At 39.5% G+C, this 17,128-nt stretch overlaps 1 protein-coding gene across 5 annotated transcripts in view; it reads right to left on the minus strand.

Moving 5' to 3' along the window:
* The window catches only part of LOC106964164 (potassium voltage-gated channel subfamily H member 7-like), a 65,568-nt gene that overhangs the window by 32,188 nt on the left and 16,252 nt on the right, over positions 1–17,128 (minus strand). For 3 of the 5 annotated variants that reach the window (XM_015059496.1, XM_015059505.1, XM_015059524.1), the window contains exons 3-5: positions 9,757–9,912; positions 3,345–3,824; positions 1,392–1,412 (exon numbers count right to left, since the gene is read on the minus strand). In XM_015059496.1, the coding sequence (XP_014914982.1) occupies positions 1,392–1,412; positions 3,345–3,824; positions 9,757–9,912 (657 nt within the window). The remainder of the gene's footprint in view (positions 1–1,391; positions 1,413–3,344; positions 3,825–9,756; positions 9,913–17,128) is intronic. The other 2 variants (XM_015059514.1, XM_015059530.1) reach the window with 1 other exon arrangement.

The following is a 17,128-nucleotide window of genomic DNA, read 5'->3' on the forward strand; positions in this document are numbered from 1 at the left end:
CCTACGCCCATGGTATAAAGTGCAAGTAAGATGCATGGCTTTCATGTCCCGATTCAAATTTTTCACTTCAACTTCCATACAGATATTGCAGCTTTGAATATCAGCTGATACAGATATTTATCCAATACAATATCAGCATCGTGCATACTTTTATTTATTTTGTAGTGAGGAATGTTAGAAATGGTTTGATCAAGTTAGCTTACTCAGAACAGTGGGTATACGAGAGCAGCAGACTGATTTATTATTTACCAACAGGTCTGCTTGAGGGATATCAGCGCTGCTGGATAGGAAATATGGAGCTGGACTTAACTCTGGAGTGGAGTATTTGTTATTTTATGTTGGAGATTTTAAATGCCAGTCATAGAAAAACATCTTAAATGTTGCAAACAAATTGATACCGTGAAAAAGGTTTTGTATCCAGTAGGACAACCAGATGAAACAAATAACCTGGGCTGCCATAGTTTACATTAAAGGATAATCATATGTTTGAATTTATACAAGCATAAATCCAACTGCTGCTCACAGACTCTTCAAATTTGATTGAGCTTTCACTATTTTGGAAACAGCAAAGGACAAAAAACGTGTCTCGAAGCCCAAAGCTGAAATCAAGTGATTGCATATGCATGCCATACTTTTCAGTTTGTTATAAGCATTTAAACCATGGATCCGTTTGCTTCCACTTCAGTTATGCACTGCTTTGTGTTTGTCTCTCATGTATAAATAATACTCAATACATACATTAAAGTTTGTGGTTATAATGTGACACAATGTTGAACCTCTGAAAGTGTGTATGAATAACCTGCTATAGGCAGCAAATAAGTAGCATGTCCTATAAAATCCAGAATAAGAAGTGTGTTTGTGAAGCTTTTTTTTTTTTTTAATAACTGTGTAGTGTGTGGGGGTGTGTGTGTGTATCGACTTTAAATGGAAACACCACCAGGTTTCTATTCATTTAGATGTGGCAGCATAGATTCAAAGGGTGCACAGAGAAAAAACAAAAAAAACTGAGGTTAAAGACAGTGGGAGGTTTCACCGCGGAAAGCTTCATTGATTTTCTTCAATAGACAACAAGCAGGAGAGAAATAGAAAGTGTTGCTTCATGCATGCACGTGCACGGGTCAGTGTGTGTTCTCTTTACTGAGCCCTCCCCAAGCGACTGGCGAGGGTCAGGCCGGTCGTGTACACTCACACTACGTCAATTAGTGCTGTGCCAGTCTTTCGAGAACTTACAAACACACTGTCAGTCATCCACAAAGGCATTTGCATTCAACAGAAATCCTCTGTGGAGAAATTCATGCAAAGAAGCAGGCTTTGCGCGTTATACATGTCTTGTCCAACAGGCGTGCCAAAAGAAGCATAAGTCCAGGATGCAGCAAGCTGCTGTTGGTTACCTTTGATATTGCGACCATTGTCTGAGGAGGAAAGAGACAGGGGAACTGCAGGTGAGTGAAGAAATAGGAATAAATGTGGCATCAGACCTGAAATCACGGCCTATGGAGAGTTCATTGGAGTGAAGCGCACATATCAGTGTGTCGGCTGTTCTCTGAGACTACAATGAAAATCACACTTAATGGGTGAAGTAGACTGATTGTGCTGAATCTGCACTTTAACTATCAACTTTAGAGGAAAAATGACCATGACAGAAATCTAAAGATGATCAGTGACACACAGTATGCATAATTTTACCTTTTTGCAGGTGAAAAAAGAAGACAAATTATCAAGTTTTTTTTGGCAATAAATATTTAAATATCTTCATGTTTATATGTAAAATTAAGTTTAATCATTGTTAAATTATTTTTCATTGAAAGCACACTGAGTTTCTATTTCTTCCCACTTCAGGCAGTCTCCACAGTGGATTACTGGCCTCCATCTCATCCTATCCCTACCTTTCTCTTCTGTCCTACCTACCCTACCCTGTGACAATCTAAAGGAGCAATTTATTATGTACAAAATTTAGTTAGTATTCATCAGTTAAAGTGTTATTTCAATGCAGTCTCAAAATATCTACATATTTGATGTGCACATGTTGGGGAGGGCTTTGCTTCTGTTTTACTTTTAGAGCTTTTTCCTGTAAGAGTTTTGGAACATTCAGATGTTGCTTTTTAAAATTAGGATTATTATTTGCTCTCATATAGCAAATAACTTCTAGGATTTTACATCATCATTCAGTACATCTCTGAGCCTCCTCTGTGGTCTTCTTTTTTCTACCTTCCTGCCACCACACTCAGTAATCCTTTGACAAAATATTCACCATCTGTCCTCTTCATATGCCCAAACCGTCTCAGCCGAACCTATTAAAGTGTTTTTAACAGCACAACACAGTAGCAGGTCCAATAATAATGCCATCTTGTAAAGCTTTACTCCAACTCTTGCAGGCATTGATCTTTAATTACCCATTACACTTTTCTTTATCCAATTCATGCTGCCTGCACCTTCTTCTTGATCCGTCTTGTGCGCTGCCTCTTGTTATGAATGTTTGACCCCAGCACTTAACTCATCCATGCTTTATGCCTCTAGCACTTGAAGCTACATTGCGTTTCTCTCTCATTCACAAATCATTTCCTTATTTTCTCCATTGACTCCTAGCTCCCTTCTTTCTAGAACTCTTACTACAGATGACAATGTTGTCTGCAAATATAATCCATGGGGACTGCTCCCTCTGGTCTTTTATCAACTTATACATCATCACTGCAAACAAGGAAGCACTTTCAACTCATCTTACCTCACATCTCACTGCTGTCTAGCTGTCCTAGTACATGACTTTCACCACCCTCACAAATGATCTCTGTTAGACCTGACTTCTGAACACAGGACCTTCTCCCTTGGCTCCCTATCATGTACTTTCTCTAACGCCACAAAGATGCAATGGAGACTGACTTTGTTACAGTTCTCCATCAACACTCGAGAAACAAACATCACTTGGATGCTCTTTGTCTTTGTGAAACCTAACTGCTGCTGTAGAAGGGCCACTTCTCTTCTTGACCTACCTTCAGCAACCTCTTCTCATATTGTCATAGACTTTTTCCCTAAAGTTCTGCACATCTCTGTTGCTCTTGAAAGTAATAACCAGCACATGCCTTAGCTATGTTTCCAGTTTTTTTTTTTTTGAGTGTTATTTAGCTGCATCATAACAAATTTGGAGGAACTAAGAGTGACTCTTGTGAATATTCCAACTCTCAGGGGCAGTAACTTACACCGGAAGCTAATTTGATTCCGACTGAGCTGGTTACTAGTTCAGGCATAAAAATTCAGCTCCTACTGAGATTTAAAAATTTCTCCACAGACTACAGTAACTGCCATAGTAACCAATCAACTAATAGAGGATTTAGTTGGGTAAAACTTACCTTCACTGGCATGCCTGTCCCTGAATGTAGTTTTGTACTTGGAGCCAAAGCCTTCAATGTCATGTACAGAAGAGGCTCTACGAATACTGCACACGGTCTCTCTAGAGGCAGTCGGAGTGAGGCCCGGGATTGACGGCGCTGCAGTAAGAGTGTCTTCTTGGCTCTGGTGTTGGGTCTGGGCAACGGCCTGGCCCTGGTACATCCGATTCCAGGGACCCTTGGGGGATGAGTGGTCTAAGGGGCCCGATACCGGCGTTGAACAATGGCTGGGGCCGATGAGAGCGCGAGTGTCGTTGGCATAGGATGGACTGCAGCTCTCGCGAGTGGTGGGGAGTTGGTAGTCGCGTGTGACCACCGAGCCATCACTGTGTCGAGGGGAGTCCACCATGACCGCGTCTGGGTCCTCTTGAGGAAGGGACTGCTTGCTGATGCCCAGTAGCGGCAAGGCTGGGAAACGGAAGCGGAAGAACCTCCCTCTACCTGATGGGAGAAAAGGTAGAAGAACAGCACTGTTAAGATTCTTCGTGTTCTGGCAATCTCTTGCTAAAATGCTAAGGCTAGAATGTCTCAAAACTCCTGCATGTAGAGCAGGAATGCTTTTAGTTGCATTCCTGCTCTAAAACACTTGAGTCAAAAGGCTGAATTGCCTGACAAGCAGTAACTCAGCTCTGCAGAGGACTGGTAATGAACAATTCATTTTTGCTAGATAAGGAATGCATCTAAAAGTTAAAGGGTGGAGCTCTTGACGACAGGACTTAAGCAACCCTGAAGATGACATTTAGAATGTAGAAATGCAAGCATGACTACCCCATAAACCCTTAAAGGTTTGTCAAGTTACAACTCTACTGGAATAGTGGCAAGAAGAAAGCCATCATTAAATCCTTACGGCCTTACATAGTAAACTCTTAACCTTCCCACAATAACGATGATCCAGAGCAAAGAGTAAAGACTACTTCATTCAGATCCATGTTTCTCAATTACGGTCCTCAGGGACCACTGCCCTGTTTATTTTAGATGTGTCTCTGTTCTCAAACCCCTGATTCAAACATGCATGACCTCCTCTGTATGCCACCAAGTGAGGCAGAAGCCTGTTAATCACCCACCTATTCAAGACACTTGTGTGGCAGAGGGGAAACATCTAAAACATGCAGGGCTGTGATCCCTGAGGATTGGAATTGAGAAACACTGGCTTGGATCACATATGTTCATCTGCTGAAACGGCCTAGTCAAAGTTCAGACCTAAATTCAACCGAGAATCTTTTTTCAAAACTTGAAATAAATGTGCAAAGACACTCTCCATCCTATCTGACTAATCTTGACCTATTTTGAAAAGATGAATAAGTAAAGGTTGTACCACATTTACTGCAAAAGGGACCTGCAAGATTACAAAGTGCATTTTAGAACATTTTGACTAATATACTATTTAGGTTGGTCTATCACATAAAACTCTAGTAAAAGGTAGAAGAAAGAAAGTTAAAAATAAAGAGCACTACTTAACTACTGAGGGAAAAAAACAGAATGAGATTAACATTGCATGTTTTGACCTTGTACTGCTGCTTCCAGTGTGCTTAAAACAGAACTTGAATAAAGTCCCCAGACCTGATATTTTAGGTATTGGCTAATGGCACCAGAAAGCCTGGTGCTGCTGCTGCAATCTGAAAAGCTCAGATAAAAACAAATGCCTATTGTGCTTCAGGCTCAAGTTCAATCTTCAATTTCCCTTTAATTATTCATAGTGGGGTGGGGGGGACATTTACTGAAATTTTATAATGCAGCGGTGCACTGAGATGGGGATCCTTTAAAGGATTACGTTCAGTGTTTTAATGAGTGACTGATAGCCTCTGGAGAGTTAAAGCCCAGTGTTACAAAGTCATAGAGGATAAATGTAAGACAACTCTGCTCTCAGGAACAGTTGTGAAGCGTAAGACTAACTTTAGGATAAATGCTGAGCTGCCTGTTCACTGACAAACAGTATTTACAAAACACACTTTTCTGCATTTTACATTATGTGCAGTCATGTTATGACAGCAACGCTTCAGGATTTAAGCATATGGAGAACAAATCGTGGCCTCCGTCTAGTGAATCATTTAGCCGCGTGAACATATGGCATACATATTGCATTTGTGTTTCAGCTCCCAAACACAAGTCTTCCTGCCATGATGAAAGCAAAAACCATTTGCACTCAAAGTGAGAAATGCTAACAAGAAGTATTCTATATACAAATTATGAAGAGCAACTAAATCCAGCCAACCAACGTTGTGTGGCCTAGTTCAACCTCTGCTTAATTTATTCTAGTAAACAGCAAGGGAGGGAACGATCTACAGCCTTTTTAAGTGAGGAGGTGTGACTTCTTAGTGAGCAAATTAATTTAATTGTTCTAATACTAACTCTGCTAATGCAGATCAGACCTGAGCATCCAACATCCTGACTTCACTGCAGCGTTACTATTTTGCGGTTGAAATTAAGTTCAGGGTTTTTATAACAGTTTCAGGGCGTTCCTCCAAAATAAAGTCATCTTTTGTTCCTGAAGCGCCAAATGATGGGTGTTCCGTATAATACCCATCATTTTGCAGACATACATATTTTATGCATGTCTGCATAAAATACAGACATGCACTGCAAAAAAAGTAATTTTTGTATAATTTCTTGTGCAAATATGGAAGTACACTTGAAGTAAGATGAAACAAGCTTACAAGTAACTTTTCAACTAGAAGTAGGACAATAGGTAAATAACTCCATAATATTACTGAAAAAGTACCTGTTCCACTGGCAGAAATGGCAATTTAAAAATAAAAAAAAACTCATGTTTTTCGATACAAGGTTTTTGCGCTAAGATGAGGCGGATTTTCGGCTGTGTCGAAATTATTGTATTTCGCAAAACTGCAATGGAAATACTTTTTGACGTCACACAAATCGTGTGGTCAACAACCGGATGTTGCTACTGGTAGAAACGATGAAGATGATGACAGGAAGTGGTAGATCCTATGCTGTTTCATGACCTATTGCATAAACAAATGTATTCACGTGCGATTTTGGATGCATTTTTTTTATTTCATGGAAACATTGCAACTGCAAAATCGTCAATAATCAATAAATTCACTCCATAAGCCATGCATTTTTAAAATGAGATCTTAAGTCAGATGCACAATAATAATGTGTGCTTACAAAAGTCTTCTATTCCCATACAAAAACAGCCAATTTGAAGCTTGCAGGAGCAGCTGCCCTGAGTAAACTTCCTGGGTTTTCGGCGTGTAAAGTGTTTGAGAGCGTCTCTTCTCTCCTCTGTCTTCTCATTATTTCCCTGCTCCACCAGGCAGCTTTACACAACCAGTGGACACACAGTGGCCCTTGTTGCTATGATACCGGAGAGTAATATTTGCATTGAATATTAATTGGGCCTTCAGTTGGGGAGAGAAATGTCCTTCTGTAACGCGAGCATGATTCAGTCGACAGGGGAGAAGCCCAAAAAAGAAAGGAAAGCTGTTTAAAAAAGAAGGCCAAAAAAACGCTAATGTCCTTTTGTTTCTGCCTCCAGTTTGATTTCTGCTGACATCAGACTTAACTACAGCAGTTGTGCTGTGAACGTGCTTAAATGATTTGCATGAAGCATTATTTTACCTACAGCAGTGTTTACCTGAGCTCCCTGTCCTCCAATTATACAGATTATTCTGCTTTGCCCTGCTCTCATTTATTAAAGAGAAAATAAGGGTGTTATTGCACTGAGCCCAAAGTAATGGAAGTTAATTTTAACTCTTTTCCTTTCATTACACATTTCCCAAAGGCGGGAAAATGCAAATGAGAATAAAGGCGCCACAATGCGATGAACCCTATCTGGGTTTGAAATGAGCATAAAATATATCTAGATATTCAAATGTTCTGTAAAAATATTTCCTCCCAACTTTCTGACAATGAAATCTACTTAAATGTTTCACGTTTTAAGTGAAACATAAACAACAGGCCAGCTTTTATACAGATTTTTTTACGACTTTCTTTAAATTCTAAAGTTTACATCATTTGGTAGAATTGCCTTTAATCTCTCTGTCTTGGGTCAGATGTTTTAGGTTGTTTTCACATCTGATGGTCCAATAGACACGCTTAGATTGGGCACCAAAGTTGTTACATTTTCAGCTGTTGTGGTTCTCTTTCACGCCTGTTCACCCTCTTAAGATGTACTTCAACATCTCCTCATGTCGTTTCCTAATAATGTCATTCATATTAAGAAGTGCACCAGTCAAACCACGCACACAAACATGACCCTTTGCTCCCAGTTGGGATTTTATTCTCAGCCTTCCAAGCTTCTCTTTTTTTCATCCAAATGCAACACAGGTAATTATGGCCAAATGCTTCAATTTTAGCTTTATCAAACCACAAGACACCTTTAAAAAAATTAAGATCTTTGTCACTTTGTCCTCAACAGTAAGATGGCAAGACATTTTCTCTATAGTTTCTTGAACAGATGAAAGTCTCTTTTCCACTTATCTTGGCTGCAGCCGTGCCCCCAGCTCAGTTCGTGCCTTGACTTTTGCAGCAGCTTTTTTATTCATTTGTATAAGGAAGATCTTGATCGTCTCCAGTCAGTTTAAAATACCTCTGCAAAGCTTTTTACCAGCACACGAAAGAGACGGCACAGTTTTAATCTCTAAATCGGCTGCAGGTATGTTAAAATTTTAGTATTTACTTTCAGAGCGCTGTGCGGTCAAGCCCCAGCAGACATCTCAAAACTTTTAGAGACCAACATCTCTTCTCGTGGTCCGAGATCTTCCAGTCTAAGGCATTTAAAGGTTCCTCGACCACGAAAGACCAGAGAGGATTCATCTTTTAGAGTGGAAGCCCCCAGATTGTGCTTTTAATCTTTGTGCTTTTGACTAGTTTTATGCTGGATGACCTTATCTGATGTGTTCTGTTTTAATGAGTTCTTCTGTGTTTTTAATATTTGTTCCTATTGTAAAGCACTTTGTGGTTTTCTGACCTGTGAAAGGTATAAATAAAATGTACTTACTAAGTGCATAATTATGTAGCTCTGAGGAAGTGGTCCCGGTTTGCTACATTAAAATATAACGCGAGTCCATGGGGGTTGCGGAATGGATGCAAAAATCAATTAGTGCAGCTAATGCATCACCCAAAATGAGATCATGTAACACTTGGATCATTACTGGAGCAAACCTATAAAAGTGCAACACTTAAAAAAATATCAGCTTACATCCATAGAAGCTCCTTTGTTCAGGATAAGGGTGGTTGTTTTAAAATGGTTTAAAACTTCTTGCAAATAAAAAAGTGTTGAGAGCATTTGTATTCAACCCCCTTTATTCTGTTACCTCCAGATAAAATCTAGTGCTACCAACTACCTTGAAAAGTCACCATATTATCAATCAGATTTACAGTGTCTATATACGTTAAATGTTTTAGACTTCTGCAAACACTTAACTTATGTTTGAAGCATATTTAGAGTCTTTGTCTTGCTTCCTATCAACTCTGACCAGGGCAGAATTATGGCTTACAGATAATAAGAAGCCAGAAAGTATCATTTTTTATTTTATATAAAATATTCTAATTTCCTGAGACATGTAATTTCGGGTTTTCGTTATCTGAACACCATATTCTTCAAAATTACAATAAGTAAAAGCTTAAAACAATTCACTCTAAGAGTAATGAATTTATATGAGCTTTACTTTTTGAAAGGAGTGACAATAAATATGAACTTTTTCCACAATATTTAAATTTTTTGAGACGTACCAGCAGGACACATTCCCAAAGTCAAATCTGCACACTCATATATACTATTTGCCAGACTGTGCACAAGAATAACAACAATAAAACCTCTTCATTATACTGTAAACTCAACACACTGCCTGTTCTTCACATCACGCCTCATTAGGCAGAGCAGCTTGTTAAGAGCTTTGTCCAATTACAGTCATCCTGAGGTGACCTCTGGTCCTCCTTACTGCTGTTTTCTGTATCAAAGATGGAAAGAGCAAAAAGAGACAGACTTTTACAGGATCAGGAGGAGGAGGAGGAGTGAACCTCTGGGGAATGGCATTGTACACCATTACACCACAGCAACTCTCACAGCGCACTTCAAGTAGTTCATCAGGCCTTCCTGGCAGAGTATGAGCTATAACTGGGCCAGACCTTAGAGATGATAGCGGGCAAACATCAGTGTCTGCTAAAGGCCGGTGTCAACATGCCAAAGCATTTGTCGAGCAACCAATTCCTGCAGCTGCAACGAGCACAAGCTGCCCAACATTGTGATTTATGAACAATCAATAACTGCAGAAAAATCTGAAAGACAGTAAGGTTAAATGAACTTAAATTTGCAAGCTTGTAGGAGTGTCTTTTGATTATCCATAAAGCTTAAATGAAAGCTAATGCCAAATATCACATTATCCGACTACCACCTGTCGTCTCTACTCACGCTGGTCAGCTTTGGAGGGAGACGTGTGGTTGAGTCTCTCCAGCGAGTCGCAGCTGACGTCGTCCAGGATGTAATCGAAGTTCAGGATGAACATCATGACCACGCCCTCCTCGTTCTTCACCGGGATGATATGGGTGGTGCAGGGGAACTTGGAACCTAAGACAGGAGATTAAAAAAATAAATAAATAAAAATCTATTTATTTTCATTTGACAATTATGCACTAATCTGTGTCCTAAAGTTTGTGTTCATAGAGTGATGAAATGTAGAAGCTCTTTTTGTCCAAAACAACTGAGTTAAAACTGATTCAGTGCTCAGAGTACAGACTGAGTGTTAACACTCTGACATTCAAAAATGGCTGCAAAGGAAGAGGGACAACTGAATATGTTGTGCTGGGACTAGAACTGACAAAAACAAAATAAACTAAAAACAATTCTGATACTTAAGTTAAAGACCCTTTTCATACTTTTTGCATTAAATGTTTTTAAAGGGTGAATATACATTTTCAACTAGTTCAGAGTGCTGTGCTCTCTGCTATGCTAAACCTAGTTCCCACTATGGAGCCTGACCCGAATGCTAAGGCTAATTAGCATGGGCAAAGATGATGGCGGATAAACAGATTTCCTAGAACAGGAAGTTTTTCTCTGCTATTAGCACATTTAATTGCACGTAAATAAGCTTGATTAATAGCGCTAAGACCATCCTCCTGGATCTGATTGGCTGTTTCTGAAGGCGGTGCATTTCTGCAGGTGGCAGTAGGAGAACTGAGAGCAGGTGGAGGAGCTCAATTTTTTCACAGATTATGTGCCTTATTACACTGTGACAATTTTAACAAAGATGCAAAAGTCATTTTTTATAAACCTTACCTCCTGCAGTCTTAAGTTAACCAATAAAACACAATGAAGCATGTGGTTGAAACATGACAAAAGTCTAACCAACTTGTGAGTAAAGGAACAAAAATAGCAGGCAGGTTTTACCGCAACAGAAAAAGTATGTCAGGTTTAAAAATAAATAAATAAAAAAGGAATCAACATGGACATCTCTGGAAGACGCTCCCTCTCGCATTAGGCTCTAAGTCTTGCTGTCACCACAGTGCTATTTATAGCTTACCCAGCAGGCACCCAGCCCACTGCGTTTCTTTTCTTGGGGGGAACAGAGACAAACTGCTGCACATACACACACTCAACCACATCCTATCTTCTGATACACAACATGTGTGCATGTGCGTGTGTGTGCGTGTGTGAATGCACAAAAACCCAATGTGACAGACTAATTGCAGAAAGCCAGTCTTATGTGATTTTCCTGTATTCCACTGGTTCAGTGTCTCGTTTTTGTGTTGTGCCCTAAAGCAACAGTTCCACCAGGCTGGAGTTTGATTTATGTTTTGGGGAGCTGCAGTTCTGCTGGGCTAAGCAGTTTGCTGCTCCTAATAGTAAATCATCAACACCATGAACGGATCAAGCCATTATTTTTCAGTGGAGTAGGAGAGAGGGGGGGATAACAGGTGTTATCACAACTCTTCTCAATTGCATAAAAGAACCCAGAAGCTTTTTGTTTTTATTGTTTCCAGGTGACAGGAGTAACCCCAATCAGCTGATCTTTATCCACACCAGCAGCTGGAAAAGTGGAATTTAACAACTTTTACAGCAACATTTATTAACGCCTGGAGACGTTAAAAAATTGAGAGTTTTAACGATGTTAAATGCTTATGGATTTAGTGGAAAACCGAGGATTGGATGATGTAAACTCTGTAATGGTATCATCGAAATAAACTACAAGAAAGCGGAGACACGGTCTGGTGTAGTTTTGATTTTTTTTTTTTTTAAACATGTCCGGTATGGCAGCGTAGCATTCAGAACCGTTGTCTGAGTGTCAAGGTGAGGCCCAACAGATTTACTTTGACAAGTAAATCTGGGATTCGTCTTGATGCGCCAATTTATATGTGTATGAATCGTATAAATTGGAAAACATAGAAAGAACACAAGTCAACACCTGGAAGTCTGCCTCTACGCCTGCAGAAAGAGAAAAAAAAACTAAACTGAGAAACTACATTTTATAGCTATGATTTTCATTTGAAAGCCCTCAAACTTAAAACAAAATGTGAAAAAGTCCAAGGAGGAACCAGTACAGCAACTCTGTTAACGCAGCGACTAACATGTCATAATTTGATTCACATTGTTTGCAAATGAAAATGATGAGCATCTCCATGGAAACAAGAAGGAGCTCAGGAGAGAAGCAAATGTTCATTTGTTTCATTTGGCTCCAACTCCTGAATAACAAAATAAGATCCTTATCTGGAATCAAATCACAGGGAAAATTTACATGATCCAGTCCTAGAAGCAGGTTCCCTCCGTTGGGTTTCTGCACAGAGGTTTAAATCACTGGGTCTTTTGTCGCTGTCAAACATTATTGTTTGAGGATGCACACGCTCACACACAACCCCACATTTGCATTGACATGAGAGTCCACACAAATGCAAATTTAATTCTTTTAACCTGGCATTTGCAAACAAAAGTCTTTATCGGAGCAAGCGCTTCAGTTGTAGGTGGAAAATCAAGAAAGTGACGCATCAGAAATGTATTTACTTGTTTTGCAATTTGTTTAATGGTACATCTGACAGTGAATACGTTGCATTATGCTGTAGAAATGTCTATCCTATATATGCAATATATGGAGCATATACAGCACCAAGGAGTCAGGTATTGGTTTTATTCTTTTACCGCCAGAGGCATTTTATCAACTCCCAAAAGTTGAAACATGAAATTAAAACAAAAGAACTTTATTTGCAGTATGAAATTTACTTTGGAGCACAAATATAAAAATCAACTTCAGAAATATGCTAAACACAGGGAGTGAAAATCTATTGTATTTTTCTAGATTTGGTAAAAAAAAAAAAAAGTTGTAGCAAATAGGGCTGCATTTACCTTCAGGTTATGTTAAGGCAATGCTATTTATGGGACTTTGCAATGCTAGCATATTTTTGCAATTCTGACAATATTGGTAATTACTGTGGTGACAATATCGGTTTTAGTATATGCTTGTTTTCTTATTTCTCTGTTTCTCATCTGTGCTTATATCGCTCTGTAACTTAAAGTCATTAATGTCCACAGTCAGCATCTGCTTCAGCCTCAACTACTCTAAAAAGCTGTTTGTGTTACTTTTTAACACTGAGCTTAACAAGATTATTGCCACAGAACTGAACCTGAACTACTTGAAGTTTTGCAACAAATCTGATTTTCTCAGCATTTATTTCCTGGCATTAAACTATTGGGGCTCCCGAACTGGAAGTTTTGGTTTCAATCCTTAGACTAATCTCTGTAAACAAAGAGGAAAGTCAAACTTTTTAAAACAATTGGTGTTTGTGGCTCCATGCATAGAAATACACCATCTTTAAATAGAATGGTTGGAATCCAACTGTGTTTATAATTCATGACCTCTAAGTATTATGATCTGCAGAATGTAGTGGTTGATCGTCTGTAGACAATGTAGAGATTAGAGTATCTGTGCTGTCATACATATCATCTTCAACTGTTTACACTAGAAACAGTTTATATTTAGAATCTGTTGATACGTTTACATGAGAAATAACCCAATTTTGAGGGTTGCAAACTATGAATCAGGTTTGACCCAATTCTTTTTGAGTATAGTTTGACAAATGATCGAGGACTCGGGGGCAGGGGGGAAAGAATGTATCATCCAATTATTACTCAGGGAAGCAAATGTGTTTTCCTTCATTTTAAAATTTGATGAATTGGTTTGTCTAAAAAGTTTAGAAGAGAAGCAAACGGCAGTATTGTAAGAGACAGAAGATGGGTGAAGGCACAGAGCGAGGCAGAGGGGTTGGTTCAGAGCCCGGGAAAAGTGTTTGTTCTCCTTGAACTGTTTCACATTAAGTCGCAACCAGAAAGTGTATTTATTGGTATTTTGTCAGATAAACCAACAAAAGTAGCACAATGTGAAGGGGAAGTGGATTTAAAAAACATCTGAAAAGCATGGAATGCATTTCTGTCAGCCTCCTCCACTGTGGTACATAACATGCAGTCCACTGTTTCCAAGTCTCTATTTGTAAAAAGGCTTAGTTAAAGTTCACCTACAGGTATTTTAGTTCTATTCAAACTTATTCACGTCATTTTAGTTGCGTTTCTTATTTAATGCAAACACTCCAATTGCACAATTGAGTTTTTTAGGCATTAGCGGAATATTGTCAATGTTTGTAATGAAAACGCAGCTACAGACTGTCTGTCCTATTCCTCTGTCATTAACCTACCCGTGTCTGCACCTGTTTTATTTATCTGTTGTGATTCCACTCACTTCCTCCTGTTTCCCCACCGGCTCTAATGTGCCTCCCCTTCATCTCTCTGAGAAAGAAAATAGCTGCTCAGGTTCTCAGCAAGAAGACCGCCTGATGTGTTAAAACTGGACAGATCAAACAGCTCCCCAGAAGCCGCTGCTGCTACCCATGCAAATTTCTTCTTGCCTGCTTGCCTCGGAGAAGGGTCGAAGCCACACACACACGTACGCATAACACACACACACACACACACACACACACACACACACACACGTGTGCACGAGGGGATCCTCATGCAAACAGAAAGCCGTTCACATTTCTCCGCCGCACGTCGAGCGCGCCGCAAACACTAACAAGACCCGTGCGTCTCGGGCTCAGCGTGCCCCAAACTGAGTCAGTCGCTCACACACGGCCTGCCAGCAGCATTAATTAGCGGAATGTTCCCTGTCCGAGTGAATCTAATAAGCGGGCGATGAAGCTGGTTTACATGCTGCAGCGTAATGAGAGAAAGCACCTCTGAAAGGCACTAAAACAACTTCAGTCGGAGCAACTCCGGCTGGAACGTTTCTAGGGAAATGCTCTGTTTTAACATCGCCAAATACACATCTTTAAAAACATCAAAAGTGAGAGAAAACAGGAGAAAGAGAAAACTACGAGTCTGTGCTCTCTTGCACACTCAAACATACAGTCATGGATGGGTGAACAATAACACAAACACAATCTGTTCTGTTCTGGTCTCTAGGCCTCAGAGGATGGGAGGAAGTGCTGACTTGAGGAAGTAGGGAGAGCGAAAAACTTTTTGGCAAGGTGAGAGTCGGCTGATAAACACAGAGCTGCCAATCATCTGCCCCAGTACATCAAAGAGGAGCCTATATGTATGACGGCGTTGTTAGAAAGCTGGTCAAGGTCAAGCCGAAAGGCTGAGAGGAAACGCGGGACTTATTGATTTAAACATTTTCCGCTTGGCTTGGTTTCCTTGCTGATGCGGTGCTTCCTACCTGGATTATCGGGGGCTACCTGGTAATCTGTTGCTACACAGATGGCTCGGCAGGATGGCAGCACAGTGTGCCGTCGAGTGCAAACACTAAATATGCCAGATCGCAGTGGGCCAACGAGCTCTTTGAAGTGTTGGGAGAAAAGCGGTGCGAAGAGTCGCGTCTTTTGACTCCATGACACTCAGGTGCTTCGGTGAGTCAGCCGTTATCCTCATAGACCAAAGATTATTGGCTTTACATGAATGCAACTGGCATGCATGTTTCATTTATTGCTTCTGGCTATTGTGTTTTATTTTGGATATTTCTTCCAGTTCCAGTGTTAAGTTTTCTGGACAAGATTAAACTTCATTAGTCTTCGAGAGGGCAAACTTTCATTGTCAATATATTACTTGAAAATGGCTTCAGAACAATATTATCTTTTGTCACAATAATTACTGAGGTAATTTATTCAGAAAAGTGTATTGTGACAGGCCTACTCATTTGTGGCAAAACTGATATAAATGGATGTAAACATTTTCTCAAATAGAGGTACTTTCTCCACGAGACAGCCTGACACATGCTAGCAGCGCTAACGCTAACGCTTATCAGTGAAGTAGCACAGTGTTAAACTCCAGGACAAACTAAGCTAACGAGGGTAGGGGATACGGCCTTAACTGTAATTTAATTGAATCCAATTTTAAAAGCAGCAATTGTTCCTGCACTTTTCCATTACATGGCCCCAATATCACCTTGGAGTGAGGATTAACAGCCATGCAACTGTTGGAGCGGGGGACGAAGTTGAGACGAGGACAACGTTACCGCAGTAGCCAAGTGTTCCCACAGAGCTGTGTCTTAATTACAGTTTAGGCTCCACACACACAAAAGGAGCAAGACCCATGACCATAAAATCACCTCCTCGATTATCTCACTTCCCTCACAACGCCCCACTCTCTCTCTGGGATTACATTCACTCCTCTCTAGTATGGCGGTGCCTCATTTTAAGCTTGAGGATTCACCATTTCATTTCCTTTTACCAAGTTATTGGCTAAGCATTGAGACGGCTCCGTTTTATGAGAATATGAGTCTTCCTGATTGGGGACAGTCTCAATTTAGCTTGTGAAGCTCAATTAAATTTGGAGGAAAAAAATAAAGTAAGACAAACCCTGAATCAAATAGAGCAAAAAAAAAAAAACACTGATGGAAGAACTAATACGTCCAATCGTTTTATGTTTCATAATTATAAAAATTCTAGTCACAGCGTTGCTAAAATTTAACTGGGTACAAATCCTAATTATTCAATACAATAATTGCAAACATGTTACAACTTGAAGCTACTTTAGATTCAGACAAATCAAAATGAAGGTGATGACTCTTCATCCAACACGTCAGTAAAATCCTGGTTGGATTTTGTGGATTAGAAAATCTTGTTTAATGTGCCTCTTAATCACACTTCACTGCTAGCAGAGTATACTTAAACAAATTTAAAAATTAGAATTTCAATTTACTTGAAATTTTATTATATTTGTTAGTACAAGCAATATTAAATAATTAGCTAAAAAATAATCAGCAAAACCTTTTGATCACAATTTAGTTGAAGATGTCGCCTTTGTTAGCCATTCAAAATAAATGAGAAAACCATCTTAATGCTTTAGTTTAGCTAAGTTCTTGTACACAAAAATATTAGATTAAATCTACATAATTAAAAATGTATGCGGTGTTACAGTAGTTTGATTTGTTAAATCCGGTTGTCTTCATCAGTGTATTTGTATTAAACACAAATTAATATTGAAAAATTAAAACTGGCAATAATCATGTTTGACTCCAAAATTAACTTATTGAGTAAACTCAAACAAGGAACAAAATAACAGGGATTGTGTCAACATGACCTGTCAGGGATAATGACATCTGTTATTAGAACTGGACGTGCTGCTTACATTTCATTATGTTTGCTGAGTAAATTCCACCTTGTAAATATGTCCTATTGGGAACGGCCAGCTTTGTGTGAATTCACGCTGCATCGGTGAAACAAAATTAAATCTCGCTGTCTGAACAAACAGGCCGTCTCTGCTGCTTGCGCCAGGCCTGTTGAATTAATGAAAAGCCCTCTAC

The sequence above is a fragment of the Poecilia latipinna genome, unplaced genomic scaffold (assembly GCF_001443285.1).
Source record: "Poecilia latipinna isolate Pla-1442-1.1 unplaced genomic scaffold, P_latipinna-1.0 Scaffold65, whole genome shotgun sequence".
NCBI lineage: Eukaryota > Metazoa > Chordata > Actinopteri > Cyprinodontiformes > Poeciliidae > Poecilia > Poecilia latipinna.